At 43.8% G+C, this 22,344-nt stretch overlaps 2 protein-coding genes across 3 annotated transcripts; both read left to right on the forward strand.

Moving 5' to 3' along the window:
- Positions 1-1,405: 1,405 nt before the first annotated feature.
- Positions 1,406-15,284, forward strand: LOC147424914 (RHOMBOID-like protein 2). 2 transcript variants are annotated; one of them, XR_015186494.1, is made up of 6 exons: positions 1,406-1,991; positions 13,360-13,523; positions 13,651-13,814; positions 13,877-14,124; positions 14,301-14,385; positions 14,668-14,785. XR_015186494.1 is itself a non-coding variant. In XM_086500730.1 (6 exons), the coding sequence occupies exons 1-5, from the start codon at positions 1,717-1,719 to the stop codon at positions 14,786-14,788; spliced, it is 972 nt and encodes a 323-aa protein (XP_086356856.1). In that variant the 5' UTR covers positions 1,411-1,716; the 3' UTR covers positions 14,789-14,797; positions 14,919-15,284. The 2 variants fall into 2 exon arrangements, 1 of the variants encoding a protein (XP_086356856.1); XM_086500730.1 differs by lacking the exon at positions 14,301-14,385 and adding an exon at positions 14,919-15,284 and having other exon boundaries at positions 1,411-1,991; positions 14,668-14,797.
- Positions 15,285-20,807: 5,523 nt separating this feature from the next.
- Positions 20,808-22,034, forward strand: LOC147424915 (uncharacterized). The gene has a single exon (XM_086500235.1). It carries the CDS (start codon positions 20,811-20,813, stop codon positions 21,843-21,845), a length of 1,035 nt encoding a protein of 344 aa, XP_086356361.1. The 5' UTR covers positions 20,808-20,810; the 3' UTR covers positions 21,846-22,034.
- The last annotated feature ends 310 nt before the right edge of the window (positions 22,035-22,344 follow it).

The following is a 22,344-nucleotide window of genomic DNA, read 5'->3' on the forward strand; positions in this document are numbered from 1 at the left end:
ATTTGCACCCCAAGCCTATTTTGCTATTTGGCTGGAACAAATGTGAGGAGTAATGGTGTGCTTGATAGAGAACACAATCTATGCATGTGCTTGCGCATCTCTACTATCTCAACGAGCCTATTCGGTTGTAGGTAAAACAACCCTAGCAGTAGGGAACTCCTAGAACCACAATCCATGTAACTTGGGTGTACATCAACCTTTAACTATGCTCCATACACGTTGTCTCCATCTAATTTTTCATTAACAGACATCATTACAAAAATATCATTGCTCTTAGCCATAGTGCGTGATGTAGAAAATGCTTAAATTAAGTAGAAACTAAAGGGAAACTATACATACTATATAGAAGAAACCACGGTAGACTATCCAAGACCTGTTATGAAAAAAATTACGGTGGAAAAAATTCTACACAAATGGAAAAAGTTGCTTTGCATAGTACTTGTAGTAGTGGAAACATAGGCCAAAATGAGCTTGAATCAAAATTCTGAGCACACTTAGCTCTACAAGCCATCCCAAAGTATTTAATGTCTTGCTACCACTTGCCAAAGCTTACCCAAATTGGAGAAAGTGAGCAGGGAATGCTACTAACATTGGCGACTATGCCCAAGAGGATGCACAGACAGCTTGGAGATGGAGAAGAAGCGCAAAGCGCACAATGGAGGAAGTATTACTTGGTGTGAAAATACAAAATTGAATAGCCCTAGAGTGATGGGCATATATACAAAGCACTGGGAAAAAACACATTCTAGTGAGGGAGAAAAGTACCCCGACGATCCGGATTGTGTACACACACATCATGACCATATATATGGCAACAATCCCCACCTTGAAAAAAATGGATTTCTTGACTTAAATGCAAGTACTACCAGCTCAAGCATGGATTCTCAATATGAAAGGGCCCGGCATAATAATGGAAGCTTAAGGAGTGGGATTGCAACTCAAGTGCAAAATAATGAAGGCACGAGATCCATCAAATGGGGCGTGCCCTTGTCCAAGTGTATTACTTTTCTCCTGGTTTACTTTCTCTTGTGGAGGTTTTTTTTTACCCTTAGGGTCAAGAAGTCCATCTTAGGCACGGTGGATAGAGCCTAAGCCCCTCAAGGGAAGGATGGATAGAGCCTAAGCTTCTCAAGGGAAGGTTGTGGGTTCAAATTCTACGTCAACCTTCTTTGTGTTGTTGATTTGTCTTGAGATCTTCGCCCAGGGTCCTCGAACCCCCATCCCATGTGTTAAGACCTCGACACTTGTCCTCATAGAGGTCCATTTTCAATCAAACCAAACCTATGTACCCGTGACCAACCATCACTTACCGATAAGTTTTGCGCTCTAAGGTAAGGATGTTGAGAGGTGCGTGCCACAGTTTGGTAAGTTGTCAAATGTGGGCAAAGACAATATAGGCCTAGGTCCCGCCTTGACACCCCAACATCGAGCTTCGATCAGCAAAACGCCCAACGCGCGCGCGCGCACGCACACACCCACGAGAGAGAGAGAGAGAGAGAGAGAGAGAGAGCTTACAAGTGGACCAGAGAGCAACTATGAGTTGTCATACCCGTAGTCATGGTTGGATCAATTGACACACTGAAGGAACCACAGAGCAGCTTGAGTTGTTATCTCCATAGCCACTCACAAAGGCAGGGTGCCCAATACAGCATTTGTGTCCGCCATAATAACAGTCACTCCCGTCCCTGCTTTCAACCGGCACCCACACTCTAATTGATGGGGGAAGATTTGGACAAGAGACTAGCCATGTCTAGTGCCGGCGTATACCCTCTCCAGGTTGCCTCAACATATGCTCCTGCTGAAAGGCGTCAAAAGATAGCCTTGCTTGTTCCTCTTCTTGTGGTGGTGAATGTAGTTATGTTTTTCATCACTATGTACATCAACAACTGCCCACACAACACAGTTGACGACAAGTGCATTGCCAAGTTCCTAAGGCGCCTGTCATTCCAGCCTCTCAGTGAGAATCCATTACTGGGACCCTCAACTTACACGTACGTATGACTCTGCAAAAATGCCATCTTTAATGTCTTGCAACTTAATGAACATATTTTGGTCCCGCTCCCCATTCTGCTTTCCCGTTTACCGTTCCATCCCTGTTCGATGTGAGAGTTGTGAGTATATATTGTCATAGGGAATGATAATTCTTGCTCGGTCCAATTTGGTGTTCCTTGTTCCCAGTTTGCGTGTGACTATGCAGGCCGTTAATGAGGAAAGGCTGATGTTGCTGTTGTGGTGGGGTAGAGATCATCAGGCCCCCTAAATGGGGGTGCTCACACTTGGGTGGGCAGGCTACAAGCAAGGGCAAAGGTGCACACTTACACACACTTACCAATTGTAAGCCTCGATCATCAATCTCCCTAAAAATGGTGCTCACACTTGGGGTGGGCAGGCTGCAAGCAAGGGCTAAGGTACTCATACATACTTAGAAAATGTTTGGTGTAGCGGATGAATCAGATAGCACAGTAATTCAAACACCCCTTCTTGCTTAGTTGTGCCGGCTTTGGTATGCAGGGGCGGGCAGCCCCAGGGTGCCACTAGGCAGGGAGGGCAGTTACTGGCGTTTTCAGGATCAGCCTTCTAGCGTTGGCCGGCCCACACCTTTTGTGTCACCAGCAAAGAAGCATCACCACCGCTCGGTAGATGCGCAGCAGGGAGGTTTTTCTTGCGTTTTTCTTCTTTGGGCATCTACACAAAGGTGATGTGATCATGCAGATGCAAAGCACCTTCCTCTTGGTGCAGGCATAGGGGAGGAGGAGATCCATGATCTCCTGAAGGCAGCCGCACCATGGGCAGCCCTAGTCCAGCTCCTTCTGCTTCCAGATCAGTCCTCTTGTCAAAAGAAGTTTCACCAGAGCCTTTCTTTCATAGGAGGCTGGGGTTGTAGCCCATGTTTAGGCCGAGTCAGTAGTCTTGTTTTAGGAGCGGATGGAAGTAGCAGTAGCAGTTGTGTGTCACAAGAGGGGCACCACGTGCCAATAGAAAAGAACAGACTAAACAGACTTTTAGCACTTCAATAACAACTTAACTGAAAGAGAGAGACGACACGCGACACGGAGTGGTGGAATTCCACCCCAGAGAGTATTGGCTCCAAACCTGGGCGCCCCTTTCAGTATTTCTATATATTGCATCAACAGAGTACAAGCTGGAACTCCACGCTCTGCACCTTCTCCAGGAAGCATGCCAGAGAATGAGCCCTAACCTCACATTTAAAGGCCCTTGGCTTGAAAAGCAGTTACAGTGAAAAACCTTCAAAACTCAAAAGCTTCTGGTCCAAAAGCAATGCCAAAAAGCTGCCGGCGCGTTTTGCGGAATTCCGTACAATTGCCACATCATCAGTCAGCACAAAACGCAGAGCATCCGTACAGTTGCCATGTCATCAGTTTTGCGTGTGTGTGTGTGAGTCTTGCTTTATTTTAATCCCTTTATGTCAGTGGGGCCCCATCGGACAGGGTCCCCATAAGTTGGTAGGACTTCTTCTTCTGCTACTTGTTCTTCTTAGGGTTTAGGCCCCTCGGCCGGCATGTGCAAATTGGCTCCATTCTTCAGGGCTTTGACACGTCAGCAGTTTGTGACAGTGTGTCATAGTTACATGGGACGGCGGGTCGGGGTCGGGAACGGGGTCGGGACGGCAAAAGTCAGGAAACGGGGACGGGGTTCGGCACGGCAAAAAAAAAAGAGAGTTTTTTTGGCATTTTTTGACCTACACACATGCCACACACATAGAGCATCACTTTGACCATAAATTTATACTAAATAGACCAAAGAACACGAATCATATAGGCTGAAATGTGCTAATAAAACATCGATGATCGATGGATACAAAATGAGAAGTGCATGCCACAAGGGCTCAAGAGTCAAAAAGCCTAAAGGACTTAGGACAAGCCTGAGGCCTCAAGGATAACAAAAAGTACAAAGGGCTATGTAGTAGGTAGAGTCGTAGACTCAAGAGTCTAGACTCGAGAGTCGAGTGATCAATGATCATCAAACTCAAGAAGTGCTTGCCTGCTGAATCTCCACATCGTCGTCGTAGTCGAGATCGTCAGCGACGTATGAGGGCTCGGGAGGCTCGCATTGAGGCTCGAAATCCTCTTCTAGCTCCTCCAAAAGAGTATCGGCCATAGATGGATTCTCTTGTGCCATCTCCCACTCAGTGAACGGCAACAAAACGGCCCCTCTTGGCCGCTTCCGCAACCTCATACACCGTGAGCTTCTCAAGAAGATCCAACCTCTTCTCGGGAGCTACATGAGGGCAAAACTTCACCTCGTGACCGGGTTCATGAAGAAGATGGGCTCGCACTTTGTTTGAACCACCCGATCTCTTGTATGGACATAGCTTGCACGTCCATGGACTTGCACCGCCACCTTTGCCACGCGAGCTAAAGTCGACTTCATCCCACCACGACCACGTTTGCACGGCGGACCTCCTTCGAGAAGAAGCGGCTTGAGAAGTGGAGTTGGCTTGAGATGACATGATGGTTAGAGACTCGAGAGAGTAGAGCTTAGAAGTTAGAAGAGTTAGAGGAGAGCTTGTGTGGAGAGAGAGTAGAGGAGAGCTTCAAAGTGGGTAGAAGAGGGAGAGGAGAGCTTCAAAGTTCAAACTTGAGCCTTGAGCTTGAGGGAAATGGAATGAGCTTGAGCCTTGAGCTTGAGGGAAATGGAATGAGCATTGAGCATTGAGACTATGAGTATTAAGAGGCCCAAGGGAGCCTTTTATAGCCTCCCAAGGGCCAAGGCTCCAAAAATATGGCAGTTGGGGCTGCACAGAGCCGTTGCAAACGGTAACAAACGGGCATATTTTTGAATCTGTTCTGGTCCGACCCCGTCCGTCCCCGGGCCGTCCCCCCTGCGACCCGCCCGTCCGGCCCGTTTTCCGTCCGTCCCTCGGCGTTCCCAGCCATTCCCGGCCCGATTACGGCCGTCCCCCGGCCCTAGGGCCCGTCCCCCCCGTCCCCTGTAACTATGCAGTGTGTACCTTGAGTCTATCCATTGAGGCACGCCATTTCTATGCCGGACCACCCTCGAGGCTTGGTCACTTGTTTTGGCAGTTTGTTATCAGCACGGAGAGCTTCTCTCTCTCTCTCTCTCTCTCTCTCTCTCTCTCTCTCTCTCTCTCTCTCTCTCTCTCTCTTCTTACGGTTTAAGCCCCTCAGCGGGCATCTGCAAGTTGGCTCCATTCTTTCGGGCTTTGACACGTCAGCAGTTTGTGACTGTGTACCTTGGGTCTATACATTGAGGCACGCCATTTCTATGCCGGACCACCCTCGAGGCTTGGTCACTTGTTTTGGCAGTTTGTTATCAGCACGTAGAGCTTCTCTCTCTCTCTCTCTCTCTCTCTCTCTCTCTCTCTCTTGCATTGAAAGTGAGGCTTTGACCCTTTTGCATTACATAAAATCGACCATCGGTCCATATACAAGAAATATGGGAAAAACCCTGATGAATGTACAATGAGAACATGGGGAAAAATCCCATAACAAGCTACAGGAAACATTTGGGGGCAAAGATACTTTAACTAGGTGGTGAAGTGTAGCTATTTGGGTGTGATCAAGTGTCACAAAACAGTGGCGTACACGAGCACTTAGAAATCTGAAAAATAATATACTTTGCAAAAGGGAGAGAAGGGAGAAGATCGACACAGTATTGGGGACCAGAGGATGGGCTGGTCCCCCCCCGTTAAGAGTATTCTTTTATTTAGGGAGAATTCTTATACAAGCACGAGAACCCGAGGAAACCCCTCCGTTCTGTAATCTTAGACCCGAGGGTCCTGCTTTCCCGTAAAGGGCTTGGGCACAAGGCCGTCCTTCCTGTAAGGGACTTAGGCGCGAAGCCGTACTTTCCCGTAAGGGACTTAGGCGTGAAGCTGTACTTCCCGTGAAGGGCCTTCCCGTAAGACGGGAGATTCCTGCAAAACAAACCACACAAACACGCGACAACAATTCGTATGGCGAATCCACAGTAGATACCTGTCGCTCTTGCGCGGGAAAAGCAACTTCCGTGCTTCGTAGTCTTGCGATCTCTTGCGGCAGAGTCTTCTCTTGCTGATGTTGGTACCTCCCGTGAGTGAGGGCATGTGGTGCTTTTATAGCTCCCTGGCCACGGCACGAATAACTGCTCGCGTAGAGATCGCGGCTTTTTTTTTTTTTTTTGCACTGTGCTACCCGAAATAGGGAGAGAGAATTCGCTGGCTGGTTTTGTTGCTTTATCTTCTACGTGGCTGCCCACTTATTAAGTGGGCGGCCGGCATATTTTAATATTGGTCTGAACCTGCCCAAAAACTCAATAAAAACTTATAAGTTAAAACCAATGCATTTAACAACACTTCCCAGGCGTCCCTGGATGCAGCCACATGCACGAATGCAATGCAAACATAGATTCCTCGCGGGAAAGCGTTTGCCTTCCCGCGATTGTTCGTGCTTTTCGTAAAAAGCTTCATTGAACCCATCTTTATTCTTGTGCTTGCGTTCTTACGCGTATTTTCTTACTCAATTCGGATTTCCTCCTTAGCCTACGGGATGCCCCCTTACTGATGCACCCGTTACCCATCATGTGACGCATCGGGGGCACTCGTAACCCGGCCCTTTCCATTGAACTTACGGAAACTCTTTCGCGATGTTTACAGTCACCCATCAAATGACACATCAGAGTTGTCCGTTCCTGATGGCAGTTCGTGTAGCTACAATCTTTTAACAATTCTTAGTGCACATAATAAAATATCCTAAAAAAGAAATTAATAATTAAAAATAAGAAAATAGTCCAATTAGCAACATCCCTCTGGCTTCTAAACAGTTGACCTCAACTGTAGTGCTTGGACATATACCTCCAGTATCTCGGGATAAGCTGCTAATTCCTCCTACATCATCCACTGAGCATCTAGATTCGAATAATTCTTAAACTTAACCAAATACTTCCGTGTTATCTTTCCGGATTTGAGAGACTACTCCTGATGACTTACTATCTGCTCCGGTTGGAGTATTTCTTCCGTTTCCTCAACCTCAGGAGGTTCCTCAGCACTAGGCTGGCTTGGAGGCGGTCCCACATACGGCCGGAGTAAACTGACATGGAAAGCATCATGGATCTTCCAATTAGGCGGTAGCGCTAATCGGAACGTGACATCATTTACTCGCTCAGTGATCTTAAACGGCTCATAATAACGGGTAGAAAGTTTTACCACCTTCCCCTTATGAGACGCTTGTTTCTTAAGTCTTGCCTTCTCAAAGTTGAGTAAGACTAACTGTCCGACTCTTAAGTCTAGATTCCTTCTGTGCTTGTCTGCAGCTTTCTTATGCTTTTCCTGAGAGCGTAGAATAGCTCTCCTAACTTGCCCGTAGGCTGTGTCCAAGTCCCGGACAAATTCATCTGCTGCAAAGATTTTATCCTTAGTTAAAAGGATGGGTGGAAGCAAAGGCTTACCATAGAGAATCTCAAAAGGTGCTTTCCCCGTCGATGAGTGTATGGTATTGTTATACGCATACTCGACAAGAGGCAAATATTTCTCCCAGCCAGATTGCCGGTCTGACACATAAGCTTTTAACATGTCCAATACTGTGGAATTAGCTATCTCACTTTGCCCGTCCATTTGAGGATGGTAGGCAGATGAAAAATTCAGCTTTGTACCAAGATTATCCATCAAGGCACGCCTAAAATTTCCTGTCATGCGAGGATCTCGATCGCTCACAATAGACTTAGGCATTCCATGATGCTTAAAGATCTGTGCTAGAAAGACCCTAGCCATATGATCTGCTTTGATCGTTTTCTTGACAGGTTAAAGTGTGCTTGCTTGCTAAACCGGTCTACAATGGTCCAGATTGCGTCATTTCCAGTCTGAGTTCTAGGGAGGTCCATGATGAAGTCCATGGCAATACTTTCCCAGGGTTCATTAGGCACAGGCAATGGTTGTAGCAACCCAGGCGTCTTATGCCGATCATACTTTACTTTTTGGCAAACCAAGCATTCCCTGACATACTTATCAATGTCTGCTTCCTTGACATACTTATCAATGTCTGCTTTAAGGCTAGGCCAAAAGAAATATCTTTCCATGCTAAGGTCGTAGAGAGAATACCCCGATGACCCGCATAAGGCGAAGCGTGTGCTTCATCCATGATCTTCTTTCTTAATGGTTCCGCCACACATATGGCTTGATGGTGGTAGAGATAACCGTCCCGAATGGAATAGGGAAACTCATTCTCTCCACGATGTAGCTTTTCCCAAATGGTGGAGAAGTCTAGATCATTCGGATACAAATCCGGTAGTGCTTCTAATTCTTGGTGATACACCGAAGTGATAGCGTTCACCCTTGGCCGCCTAGACAATGCGTCTGCGACCACATTCTTACTCCCAGCCGTGTGAAGGATCTGGAAGTGAAACATAGACAAAAAGTTTGCCCATCTCATCTGCTTCTCAGATAGTTTCCTTTGCGTAAGAAAATACCGCAAACTCTGGTGATCATTCTTGATCACAAAATCCGCTCCTAGAAGATAGTGCTTCCAGTTGGATAAGGCGTGAATCACAGCCGTGAGTTCCTTTTTCATATCCTTCCCGGAATGACGGGATTTCATGGCTATAGTTCTGGATTGACGTTCATGGATATTTCCTGGATTCTGAAGAATCTTGAGCATTCCGCTCCTTGGATTCTCTAGGTTCTTGAGCATCATGCTCTTGTTGCCTTCTCAGAGAATCCCAAGCCTTGTGTCGACTTCTTGCAGAGAGAAAAAAAAATTCCAACTGTGCGAGCTTTTCCTTGCAGGACTTAGGGTTCTGCCTGCTTACTTCTCTCTTGGCTTGTCATGGCTTCTTCCCGTATCTTCCCAGAGTCGTCCTCCTTTATAGAGAAAGAGAGGAGACCATGCTCTGATACCACTGTCACAAAACGGGAGCGTACACGAGCACTTAGAAATCTGAAAAATAATATACTTTGCAAAAGGGAGAGAAGGGAGAAGATCGACACAGTATTGGGGACAAGAGGATGGGCTGGTCCCCCCCCCCCGTTAAGAGTATTCTTTTATTCAGGGAGAATTCTTATACAAGCATGAGAACCCGAGGAAACCCCTCCGTTCTATAATCTTAGACCCGAGGGTCCTGCTTTCCCGTAAAGGGCTTGGGCACAAGGCCGTCCTTCCCGTAAGGGACTTAGGCGCGAAGCCGTACTTTCCCGTAAGGGACTTAGGCGTGAAGCCGTACTTTCCCGTAAGGGACTTAGGCGTGAAGCCGTACTTCCCGTGAAGGGCCTTCTTGTAAGACGGGAGATTCCTGCAAAACAAACCACACAAACACGCGACAACAATTCGTATGGCGAATCCACAGTAGATACCTGTCGCTCTTGCGCGGGAAAAGCGACTTCCGTGCTTCGTAGTCTCGCGATCTCTTGCGGCAGAGTCTTCTCTTGCTGATGTTGGTACCTCCGGTGAGTGAGGGCATGTGGTGCTTTTATAGCTCCTTGGCCACGGCACGAATAACTGCTCGCGTAGAGATCGCGGCTTTTTTTTTTTTTTTTTTGCACTGTGCTACCCGAAATAGGGAGAGAGAATTCGTTGGCTGGTTTTGTTGCTTTATCTTCTAAGTGGCTGCCCACTTATTAAGTGGGCGGCCGGCATATTTAAAAATTGGTCTGAACCTGCCCAAAAACTCAATAAAAACTTATAAGTTAAAACCAATGCATTTAACAACACTTCCTAGGCGTCCCTGGATGCAACCACATGCACGAATGCAATGCAAACATAGATTCCTCGCGGGAAAGCGTCTGCCTTCCCGCGATTGTTCTTGCTTTTCGTAAAAAGCTTCATTGAACCCATCTTTATTCTTGTGCTTGCGTTCTTACGTGTATTTTCTTACTCAGTTCGGATTTCCTCCTTAGCCTACGGGATGCCCCCTTACTGATGCACCCGTCACCCATCATGTGACGCATCAGGGGCACTCGTAACCCGGCCCTTTCCACCGAACTTACGGAAACTCCTTCGCGATGTTTACCGTCACCCATCAAATGACACATCAGAGTTGTCCGTTCCTGATGGCAGTTCCTGTAGCTACAATCTTTTAACAGTTCTTAGTGCACATAATAAAATATCCTAAAAAAGAAATTAATCATTAAAAATAAGAAAATAGTCCAATTAGCAACATCAAGCCTACGCAAATCTGCCCAAAGTTTTGTCCACCGCAGGCGATGTAGCAAAAACCATCGAATCTAGTGTTGTTTATATGATTGATATAAAGCTTTTGCTGTATAAACCTCCGGTAGCAGCTCACAAAAGCCAAGGGACTGTGTAAACCCTAGGCCGTGCCTCTGAAATCATCTGCATCCATTCTATCGTTTCCTGATGATGTACTCCAAAAAAGGAAGCGGATCTACAACACAACCAACCTGTAAGAGAGGCAGGGGGGACCCGCAGAGAGGCAGGGGGGACCCGCTCACTGTCCCAGTGTCCACCTCAAAGGCCAGGGGAAGGTACCAAGATGCGTCTCTTTGACCAGACCAGCTTCTTGAAGGCCTCTCTAAACTGGCTCTCAAACAAATGTGCAAACTGTCTAATATCCGTAAGTAATTGGCCTTAACCATTGTCTGCTCCTGTATGGCATCGTAGACAGCCTCTCTTGACCAGAAGGAGTCATCATGTAAACCTTGTAGTCTAAATCTGGTCATGGGTGCTCGGTGGGCCGAGAAGAATGTGACGTGTTCCTGATAATTGCAGGAAAAGCATATCGACACATAGTGGCCCACTCAAAGAAACATCTGGAGATCTCCAAGGGCCACCGCAAAGATTGAGTTGACAGAATCTCAGAAAGTGGGACATCTGCTGGAGATGCGAAGCCTGTTGAATAGTCAAAATTTTCAGCAAAATGTGAAGACTCATTGCCCTCTTGCTCCCCTTGAACATGGCCTATTGTGAGAGGCACGTGCGACTGAGCTCATCCAAGGACTGGCGGACTGGTCTATCCAGGGGCAACTGAGGCAATTCTTGAACTGTCATTGATTGCTGATCCTCCTCTACCCCTCTGTCCAACTGCTCATACCTCTCGATCCTTGTTTGGGATGTAGCTTCTTCCATAGATCTTTAGGGACATGTGAGAATGCCTCACACTCAATTATACATAACTTGTCGTAGATATGTGTAATGTCACAGTCTTGGACACCCCAAGTCTAGAATCTATCGCGACACGAGAGACAGTTCACTTTGCACGACACGGCCCGACGTAGTTCCGTGCCCAGCAAGATTGGTCCCAAAGACTGCTGGTGTCCCTATTGGTATTTCTTCTATATTAATGCTTTATCAAAGTACAACTCCCGAGGGTCCTCTGCTCTCAGACTTTGCTTCCAAATGCCTTTAAGAGTGAGGTCCTTGGGCCCTTTTTATTCTTTACCAGGGATGCCAAAAGCAGCGCCCCAAAGCCATAAACTCAAAAGCAAACTGCCCCAAAAGCAACTGGCCCTCAAAAATTGCCAAAAAAAAAGCACGAGCGCAAATTGCGAAAATCCGTACAGGCTGCCATGTCATTAGCCAGCACAAAAAGCGGGATTCCGTATAGTTTGCAACGTTAGCCTGCCAACGTGTTTTGCGGGGCCCGTGCCACATGGCATTTCTGCTGTAGACTTGGTCATTGTTGTGTGTGTGTTCGGGCAGGATTGCCACGTCATCGTTTTGTGACATACCCCCCTCTTGAAAGAATTGTAATTTCCGTCGATTACATAGCTAGAACTGAATGATTGGACCACTCTGTTCCGTTTGAACTTAGTGATGGATTGGGATCCTCGGAAATGATTACTCGCACACGACAGTGCTTGAGGCGAATGATTACTCGACACGACAATACTTGAGTGGAAAATCTCTATAGACATGATCGCAATAAGAATTAGTTAATTCGACATTAGTGAGGTTTGGGATGGATCTAAATGCGATTACTAATTACGTTGCTGGCAGTCTTGGTCTGAGATTTGAAACGAATTTTTCTGTGATTGATTTGATGTGTCATGCGATGTCTTGTGATGTGATTTGAATGAGATCTGAACGTGATCTGACTGTGATCTGAATGTGATGTGACGTGACTGTCGTCTTTGTACATGTGTTGGATTTGTGTCGTCTAGTGTGTCGGTACTTAAGAGTCAGTGTCTACTGAACTGGTTTATGGCCTATGTCTGATTTTGCAGGCATGGCCATCTCATCTCGCAGGAATTCTTGATGCGATCACGAGACAATTCCATTAAATCAGTCGTGATTCAAAATTCATGATTCATTCTTAATCCTGTTATCTGTTCACAAATAGTAGGTTTTTTCATTAGTTTCATTCAAAATTCATGATACTTATTGTTGTCAGGTTCATTCTGGAGCTGTCATTGCTCCAAATTCGTCATCCATTATCATCGATTTCACCTGTTATCTGCACACATCTAGCAAGTTCTTCCAGAGAACATTAATTTCATAAATCATCTTCGGAAATTCCTTTTCTGGCATCTTTTTCATACGCACGTCTCTGCTATGTGCATTAAGATGCTTAGTGACAGTCTCACAAAGCTAACCAATACGGTCAAGCTGAACTGTCATCTATATGAGTACTGCTCGTACGACCAAGCTAAGACTGTTATGGGAGTATGGCTCACAAAGCTAGTGGATGAGCGGGACTGCTACATATTGATACGGCTCGGTGTTTGCTTCAAAACATGAACCGATGCTATTTAGGTGGGCTCCTTCGTTTAATAAATTTGATGCTCTTCCATTCGATATGGTTAGTACTAAGTATAATTCTATTAGGCCTACTTTACATACTGGTTCATTAATTGAACGTCTCTGTGCATTGCCCATTGAATTGGTAAGTGATAATGATCCTAGGTTTAGTGTGGATTTCTGGCAAGAGTTGAGATCTGTTTGTGCATGCTGTCTTCGGCTGCTTTTGTATCCATTCTTTGGAATGGTGCCGCTCACAGAGAGGGTGATGAATTGGATCTCAAAGGGGCTGCAAGATGTGAACAACCAATAAGTAATTGAAAATAATCTAGGGCAGGTCATGCGCGTACTCCTCTAAGCCCGAAAGTAGGCGCCCAAGGTGAATCTACCTAGGGAAGAGGAAGGCATGCCATCCAACCTTAAATTCCATGCACTCCTCAAATGCTATGTGAAAAGAGTGAGCAATCCAGCCCCACACGATAGTAGTGCCTAGCATGAAGGAGGAGTTGACTCCTAACAGCATATACCCACACTTTCAAACATCTCATGGTCGTGTGGATTTCATGCTGGTAACAAGCATCCAGTATGTTAGTATCGCTTGCCTTGGCAAGGATTTTCTTCTTTACTCACACCCTTTGTTCTTATCATCTAGATGCTGGACCCATTTGGTAGTGTCAATATTTCTGATTCTGCTTTTGTTTTGGAATTTTAGACTGCAGAAATTGGGTGCCCTCAATGTGAACAAGGTGGTACACGAGCATCAAGGTTGGCGCCTTATTACTTGCATCTGGCTACATGCAGGCATTATTCACCTTCTTGTCAATATGCTCAGTCTTCTTTTCATTGGAATCAAATTAGAGCAGGAATTTGGATTTTGTAAGTTCTTTTAACTATTCATGTTACACACCAGGCTTGAATAACTCTTTTTGTTTTCCTATTGCCTTAGTGAGTTCTGCCATTGGGGATTGATTCTCTTCTCCCTTGTCTTTGGCACTTTGTGCAGTAAGAATTGGCATTGTCTATTTGGTTTCTGGCCTCGGAGGCAGTTTACTCTCTTCACTGTTTCTTCGAAATAATATTTCGGTGGGAGCCTCTGGTGCTCTATTTGGCTTGTTGGGAGCCATGCTTGCTGAACTCCTCACAAATTGGTCCATGTATTCAAACAAGGTTGGTGCATTGCAAATTTGCTAGTTTTCTGGTAAATGTGCTCATGTTGAGGCTGTTTTCAGTGTGCAGCATTGATAACACTTGTCTTGGTAGTCGCGGTAAACCTGGCTATCGGAATTCTACCATATGTTGACAATTTTGCGCACATTGGAGGCTTCATCTCAGGCTTTCTGGCAGGTTTTGTACTGCTGCTTAAGCCCCAGGCTGGAGATATGCCCTATAGTAATGAAGATGGATTCCCTTTCAGACGAAGACACAAACTCTATCAGTACATACTTTGTGTCATTGCTCTTATCACCCTGATTGCTGGGTAAGATGATTTTATTTCAGTAGAGCATTTTACTTACATGTGGAGAGCTTGGAACAGGGGAGGGTTGTGTGTTGTGCCACTCTTTAGTCATTTCAGTGGGAAAGTTGCAGTCCTAGGACTTAAACCCGACACCTAAAGCCTAAAACCTTAAACCCTAAACCCTTGTGGGAACGCAGGTGCCATATGCAGTGAAATGTGATGTCACTCAAGATGACTTATGTTGGAAACATTCAGAGTACAAATCGGGTGTGGGAACACAAGGTGAGGAGGTGGAGTGTATCTTGCATGTGATTTGCCTTTTGAGGTATTTACCTCCAGGTTATGCCAAGTCTGCTATGTCGTTGTTTAGAACATTGGAAGCTCTTTCAAATGCTCAAATCACACGCTTGCGGCATGCATGGTTGTTCCCAGACTGTGTCGATACATAATGTTAGCGGCCAAGTCGCAATGAGTGGCTTTGCAATTTGTGGGGTGTTAATAGCAGATTTAAATTTTGAACTCCTTCCTCTTTTCTCTCAAACTGGCATTTGTGTCGAAGTGCAGCTTCAGTGTTGCTATGGCGCTGGTCCTTCGTGGAGTGGACGGAAATAAGAAATGCTCGTGGTGTCATTACTTGAGCTGCGTGCCTACATCGAAGTGGAATTGCAAGGATGCAGGGTCTTAATATTGTAGGGTAAGTGGCGCTTTCAATGTAGGCGGTTTAAGAATGCATACATTTAAATGAATTCATCATAAGCAAAAAGCAAAGCATTTTCAGCTGATTTTCAATGTGATTTGGTTTTGCCCAATTGCAGGCTATACAGATTGGGAATCAATTACGACTGACGTGCAATAGCAACAATAATCCATCTCAATCCTTGCAGATCAGTCATGGAGTGCTTTGGAGAGCCTCTGTGAACGGCTCTGCAATTAGCGCCTACATTGGTACTGAGAAGTTGTAGCTGTCATTCTTTTGTTATTGTTGTTGTAACATTCAACCTTAAAACCAACTTACTAAATTATACTATTAATTTTCATGCACAAATAATCAGTAGAAATACCAGCAGCTCTTAAGCATTTTTTTTCTTACATTTCCAAAGACAAACAGGATGGGAGTATGTATGCAGCTCCCTTATGTAACCTTCCAATTTCTCAATTGATTCTTTGTATTTGGTGCCCTACGTATCTGCGTCTGGTTTTCAAATGTGAAATTAGATGAACTACAGAGTGAAGAGTGAGGTCTTTCATAAGTGCAATATAGTTTGGGGTTTAAAAAGAAAAAGAAAAAGTACAATTGACATTTGAAAGATGCCACTGCGTGTCGCCAATGGGATCGTAACCTAATGGTTAAGGTGGATGTGTGGGTGAATATGTTCGATTTTGGGTTCAAATATTAGCTATTAATATGTTTCTTCCAAGCTCTGTCCTGGAGGTGTGGATCTCTACACATCAAATTTTGGCTGCATGAAAAGGTGCTTTTGTCCTAAAGCAACATCGTGAATGGTGAGTAGACTGTAGATCCAACCTAAATATGCTATTTTTATGTCTGATCGGTTGCTTTGTAGGGTATTTCTTTGTGTACTTTGCTCATAAAATTTTACTTGTTTTCTTCAAAGCAAGCTTGGAATCTAGCCGGGGTCTTGCAATTTAAACTGGTAAAAAATACACTAAAGGCGAGCTTTTTGCAAAAAGGCTTGATAGTATACTTTCGTCTAGGATTGGCAACAGTTGCCTTGATTGTATCTTAAGGTAGAGGAAATGGTACCTACTGATCTATGAAAAATTGTGCCAGGGGTGATGCCATTCTTTCTAAATACAGTGCTAAATTATTTTGTTTTGCACATTGGCTATGGACTACGGACCGGCCATCGGTTTTCACACAAAAACTAGGGACAAGGAAGTTTGTAGACATTATGGAGTTAGTGAATGGTACGGTTTGTGCCTCACTGTTGGTTGTGCTAGACTACTATGTAGCTCAGGTCGATCACAAATTGAAGATCATCAAGATACTTCGACCTGAGTTGTCTAATATGGTGTTGTTTAAGCATGAAGATACAACTAGAGACAATGTCAAAGGCAAAAAAATTGACAAAATTGATGACTAACTTTGTCTTTGCATTATCAGCCAACCAACAACTGTATCTGGAAATAATGATTAGTGGATATCGGTACCGTCATTGCATAGTAAGCTTTGGATCGGGGATTCAGTGGTGTAATGTTAAGAGGTTGTGCGACATGAAGACATCTATAGCAATATGGGGAAGGTTCCCATTAGGCAACGGTTCTGCCCGACCTTGCTCAAGCACGCTTTGATTGTAAAGACTTGGTATGAAGCCTTGAAGACGACATCTCTTAATCCAAAATAAGGCTAAGGTGAGCTGAGGAAAGGGCTATTGTTAGTTTACTATAATAGCTCACCTTTTGAGGCTGGGAAAGGTGAGTGACCTTTCGATAAAGCCTAGAGAAAGCTTGTTTTCTACCTCTTACCTTCTTTCACGTACTTCACCTCCACGATTTCTCCTTCCTTGGGTCCTTCAGCAATGAAATCTCTCTCTCTCTCTCTCTCTCTCTCTCTCTCTCTCTCTCTCTCTCACACACACACACACACACACACACACACACACACACACACACCGCCCTAAGGTATGACTTGAAACATGTAAACTATTTGTTTTCTTGCACATCCTTAAGCCTTGTTCATACTTGTTTGCACACAATTGTGCCTCTCTAGAGTTCTACCCTCTTTTCACTATGGATCAGGATTGTCCTTAGATATACAAGCAAGTAGAGGACAACAGATGCCATTAAGTAGCGAGTCATATATGCCACTGACAATGAATGTGAGAGAGGCCATCTTGCCTTGCCTTCTTATATTCTACATTTCACTTGTCCCACATCCTACATTTATTGATAAGGGTAAGGGTGGGTTATAGACATCTTCAAGTTCCTTTTACACGTGGAGCAAATCATGCGAGCTTGTATTAGGCATGCAAGTAGACATTCATGGTACCATTTCTCATCATCAACACACATTGACATCAATCTTCAAATATTGAGAAAATGGTTCTCTCGTTTTTTCGTGGTAAGAGCCAAGGACATACTCGTTATGTGATATTTTCTCATAAATTGTTTAGGCCTTTTCTTAAAACATTTCTTCCATCGCTAAATATCAAAAACTTAAAGGCCGAATCATTGTATTATTAACATATCTTCCATCTCTTGCAATTTTTTTCTCTTGTACTTGCAGATGTTTAGCAATACATTAGCTAGCTAGGACATAAGCAATACAATTGACACTGACAAAAAAAATGATTTTCATAACAAGTGAACTACGTGTAACCACAAAATAATAGAACTTCTAATCTTGTCTATCTATTTAGAGATCGAATCATTTGATAGAAAGGGTGCATTCATACACACATTAAGCCCATGTCACATGTAGGCACCGGGCACAAAAGAAGAAAAAACGTGCACTCAAAGAATGTAGCACAACAAAGATGTTTCTTTAGAATGTAAAGAATTTACTAATCAATATAAGATTGATTGGTTGCCTTTGTTCACCAAAGTAATTTGTCTGCAACTATATTGAATCATGGTTAAGGATCCAAGCAATGCTGAAATATTTGTGACACATGCTTAACTCATTTCTATTGAAAGGAGGGCTGTTGTTCCACATTAGAGGGAAAGAACTGTTAATATCCCAAAAAAAATATAAGGTTGATGCTTTCTTAATAGAAAGAAAAGCTTATGAAATGGTTGGTGGGTTAATTTATTCAATAGAAATATGGACTTGCTAAAAATATGGTTTGAATCCAACACGATCAACTCTAGAGATAATTATTGGACAAACACTATAATCATGACAATTCAAGAGAAAAGTTCTTGTATAAACACCATAATTATGGCAATGGAGACTACTCTTAATGCTCTTGTACAATCATGACACTATTTTAAGAAAAGGTTACGTTTAGTTTATGACTACATCTTCTTCATGAAAGGTTGTTACAGCCAATCAATTTGTAACAACCTTGAGGCCACCACTTGAAGCTTGAACTAAAATACCTATTAAGAATTTTTTTCAAGTAGCAAATATCTTTGAGCACTTATTATCTCTCAACACCGTAAGTTTAATAAAGTTATTCCTCATTGCTCATGTGCCCATGCAATGATTATCTACACCATGTATGTGATCTCTATGCATCAACTAAACAATGTTTCTTGAATGTCATGAAGCAATTAGTGGGCTTGGATTCTTTTAATCAACCCTCCCACTCCACTAAATTTTTTAATCCCCTTGAAAAGAGAAAAAGAACTCTCTTCATTTAAACTTTCTTACTTTAAAAGATTCGTAGCACATAAAGATATCATCATTTGTAGCTTGGTTAAGTGGTGAGCAAGTTCATTCACGTATCTCACACAATAAGAATTTCTATGCAGGGCCTTTGAGAGTGATGCATCAGTGATTCATATGAGGACTTCTTCTTAGGATTCTTGGACATAGACAATGGCTAAAATAGTATTATAGTGGAATAGAAAGAAGCCCATTATATGGACAAAATGAACATCCTCTTTCTAGAGAAATTAGGGGACTTAGTCCTAGGTGATTGGGACTTGCAGTAGTGCATTTTTAAGTAAATGATTTAGACTCATTTAGAATATGTTAGTATATTTCATTAGGCTCTCCAATTTAATGGATCTTTAATTATGTAGAATATCCAATCTTGTAAATGACAAGGTTTCAATGTCCTCTCATCCCTTAAATTGATGAGCTTAATCCTACAATGATGTTTTTAGAAAATCCTTATTATGTTCCACAAACTCTTAAAGTGATGAAGAAATTTACTCTTGATACAAGTTCTTCTGTGCGTTTCATGCAATTTAGATCAAAAGTCGAGACTCATCCCACATTGGGATTTATCCACAAATTATATAGATCTATGTGTGGGGTGTGTGTACGTGCCCAAAAGTCCATCTGTAGTAAGAAGCTTATCCAAAATCTCCATCTAGCTCGCATCCACTATCTTATGTATCATTGAAATATACATATATAAGTTAAAGATTGTTTCATTAGGGCCAATTTGGATGAAAAAAGGGTTGTGTAAGGATCTAAGAAGGGGCAACCTGAAAAAGACCATGAAGATCTTACCAAAACTATTCAACATGGGTACTCATTGGATAGAGCTCATCAAGCGCCTATGGACCATTTGAGCGCTAAATTTTGAGTTCGTATGCAAAAGTTATGGTTAAAATAATGCAAAATATTCAAAAAGCAAGTGAAGGAGATCTTGACACGTGTACAAAAGTGCCATACTTTTGGAAATGTGGCTCCTCCTTGACCCTTAGATCAAGAAAAGAGAAACCCTAAACAGTCCTTATTTCATCCAAATTGGCCCTAATGAAAATATTGGTAAAGTAAAGGCTACTAAAAGTGTTACATGCACTGAATAAATTCAACACTTAGTGATGAAGGCACTAAACAAACTAGATGGGAAAAACCATAGCTAAGTTGTGTGTGCATGTGTTATACATTATGTCCATGACCAACAAATGCGGTAAAATACATGGATTCTTTTCCTAGTTATATGGTTTTCGAGCTCCCTAGATCCATACTACGCTTGAAATTAGCCATATTGTATTATTTGTTGTTCAATTGACTTACCCTCTACCTCCATGACCACATGCCAAATTGTTCAATAAAATTTCTCAAGAGATAATCCAATGATAGCATCTAGTATCATTAAGAATAGCATTATGAGTTACTAAAAGACCAATATATAAATCTAGAGTTGCTTTCTCATGCTATTATTAAAAAAGGCAACAAAGGATTTTAGTGGAACAATATTCTCCACCATATCCTAAAAAGAGGTATGAAATTCTGATATGTATCAAAATTTGCATCAAATTCAACCTTGTTTATCTATTGCAAGCATGTAATTGTTGCAATGACATCACAAAAAACAAGGTCACATTGGTGAATCTACAACTTGCTTTAAGGATTTAGTTATATGTTAATGATACAAATTGGAATGCTATTTGGTAATAAGACAGGTCCATCAAAAACTTTTTTCCTTGACACGGATGTTCTGTGAAGATTTCCATTAAGAAAAATCCTAGTTTTCAAGCAAAAACAAGGCATAGATTATGTCAAAATGACTACATAGCATGCATACTTACTTTGGTCATGTGAAAAGCCTAGGTTAGCGGGTGCATTTGAGTGTGAGACATTAGGTGCATAGCTCAAATCCCACCTTATTCTTATGCATTACAAAAACGGTTTGTGATACAGAGCATAGTGAAAGGCATTGCAACAACTCTCTCTCTCTCTCTCTCTCTCTCTCTCCTCTCGAGTTCAACTCGGATATATCTTTGAAGTCTCTTGGGATTGTTCCTAAGATGTTCAAATCTTGTCTCTCTCTCTCTCTCTCTCTCTCTCTCACACACACACACACACACACACACACACACACGCACACACACACAAGCATCACTAGATATGCATGGAAACTCTAGCTACAGAGAGTAATGCACTTGCTAAATAAAGGTAACATATAAAAGAAGCACGAGTTGAAACTAGAGGATAGTGGGGGGCGCATTACGCAAAAACAAAGGCGGCGGTGGCATCAACAGGGTGGGAATATGTGGCGAGTTGCGTAAGGGAGTGGAGTTTCTGCAGCAGCACCAGGCTGGTATTTATACTCCCACCCCCCATGCACCATCCAAAGCCGCCAAAGCAAGAGCTCATCCTCCTGCAAGCATTAACTCTGCTGACAAGAGCCAAAATGGGTACCAGCTTCAAGATGCTTCTAGCTCTCACACTTCTCTGCTCGGCCAGCTTCTTCGCCAATGCCGCCCGCGAAGAGCCCCTCGATGCCAAACCCACCAATGTCAAGCCTGATGTCAAGCCCACCGAAGTCCAGCCTCAAGAGACCGACGCTGGCTATGGTGGTGGTCATGGTTATGGCCATGGGGGTGGAGGCTATGGTCATGGTGGTCATGGTGGCGGTTTGCAATCACAACCCGATGCTAAACCTGAAGAGACTGATGCTGGCTATGGGCATGGTGGTGGTTATGGGCATGGTGGTGGCTACGGGCATGGTGGGCACGGGAAATCCCAGGTTGAGGCAACTGATGGTGGCTACTACGGTGGTGGCTATGGGCATGGTGGTGGGTATGGCCATGGCGGCTACGGACATGGTGGTGGTTGGCAATCACAAGCCAATGCTAAACCTGAAGAGACTGATGCTGGCTATGGGCATGGTGGTGGCTATGGGCATGGTGGCGGCTACGGGCATGGTGGGCACGGGAAGTCCCAAGTTGAGGCAACTGATGGTGGCTACTACGGTGGTGGGTATGGCCATGGCGGCTACGGACATGGCGGTGGTGGCTACGGGCATGGTGGTGGTTGGCAATCACAAGCCAATGCGAAGCCTGAGGAGACTGATGCTGGTTACTATGGTGGCGGCTATGGGTATGGTGGTGGGTATGGCCATGGCGGCTATGGGTATGGTGGTGGGTATGGACATGGCGGCTATGGGCACGGCGGTGGATGGCAATCACAAGCCAATGCTAAACCTGACGAGACAGATGCTGGCTACTACGGTGGTGGCTATGGGCATGGTGGTGGCTACGGGCACGGTGGACACGGTGGTGGTTGGCAATCCCAAGCCGAGGCTAATCCCGAAGAGACTGAGGGAGGGTATGGGCATGGCGGCCACGGACATGGTGGTGGTCATCACCCTTGAAAGAGGAAAAATCCTCCTACTTGATCAATGCAAGTGCAAGCCAGCCACAAGCTTCAACAAAGAAATAATTGAGGGATTGACTTGTAGAAGGTAGTAGTAGTATACATCAGGAGGGCTTTGGCTCTTGCTTTGTTATCTGGTCTTGTATACTCTTTACTCTCTTAAGTCTTTAACTCTTTTACTTGTTAATCTTAGCTCTGCACATGCAAAAGTTAAAACTTATTCTTCTTGAAGGTCAGTTATCATGTAACAAATTCATAAAAACATACTGCCAAACGAAGTAGAAAACTATGATAAAGTGGGTTTCTTTGTTAAGCTCTCTCACAAGAGATATACTAGAATCTCTCCATAGTTTGAAAGATAACTTAATGATGCAAGAGGAGGATTGAGATTAATCAAGAATATACATAATATAAAACAATGATGCAAAGCCAATGTTTGTTGCAATAATCAAGGACGAACGTTGAAATGTTTTTCATCCTCAAGTTTAAATATCCTG

This window comes from Adiantum capillus-veneris, chromosome 25, assembly GCF_014529385.1.
Source record: "Adiantum capillus-veneris isolate H3 chromosome 25, ASM1452938v2, whole genome shotgun sequence".
Taxonomy (NCBI): Eukaryota; Viridiplantae; Streptophyta; class Polypodiopsida; order Polypodiales; family Pteridaceae; genus Adiantum; species Adiantum capillus-veneris.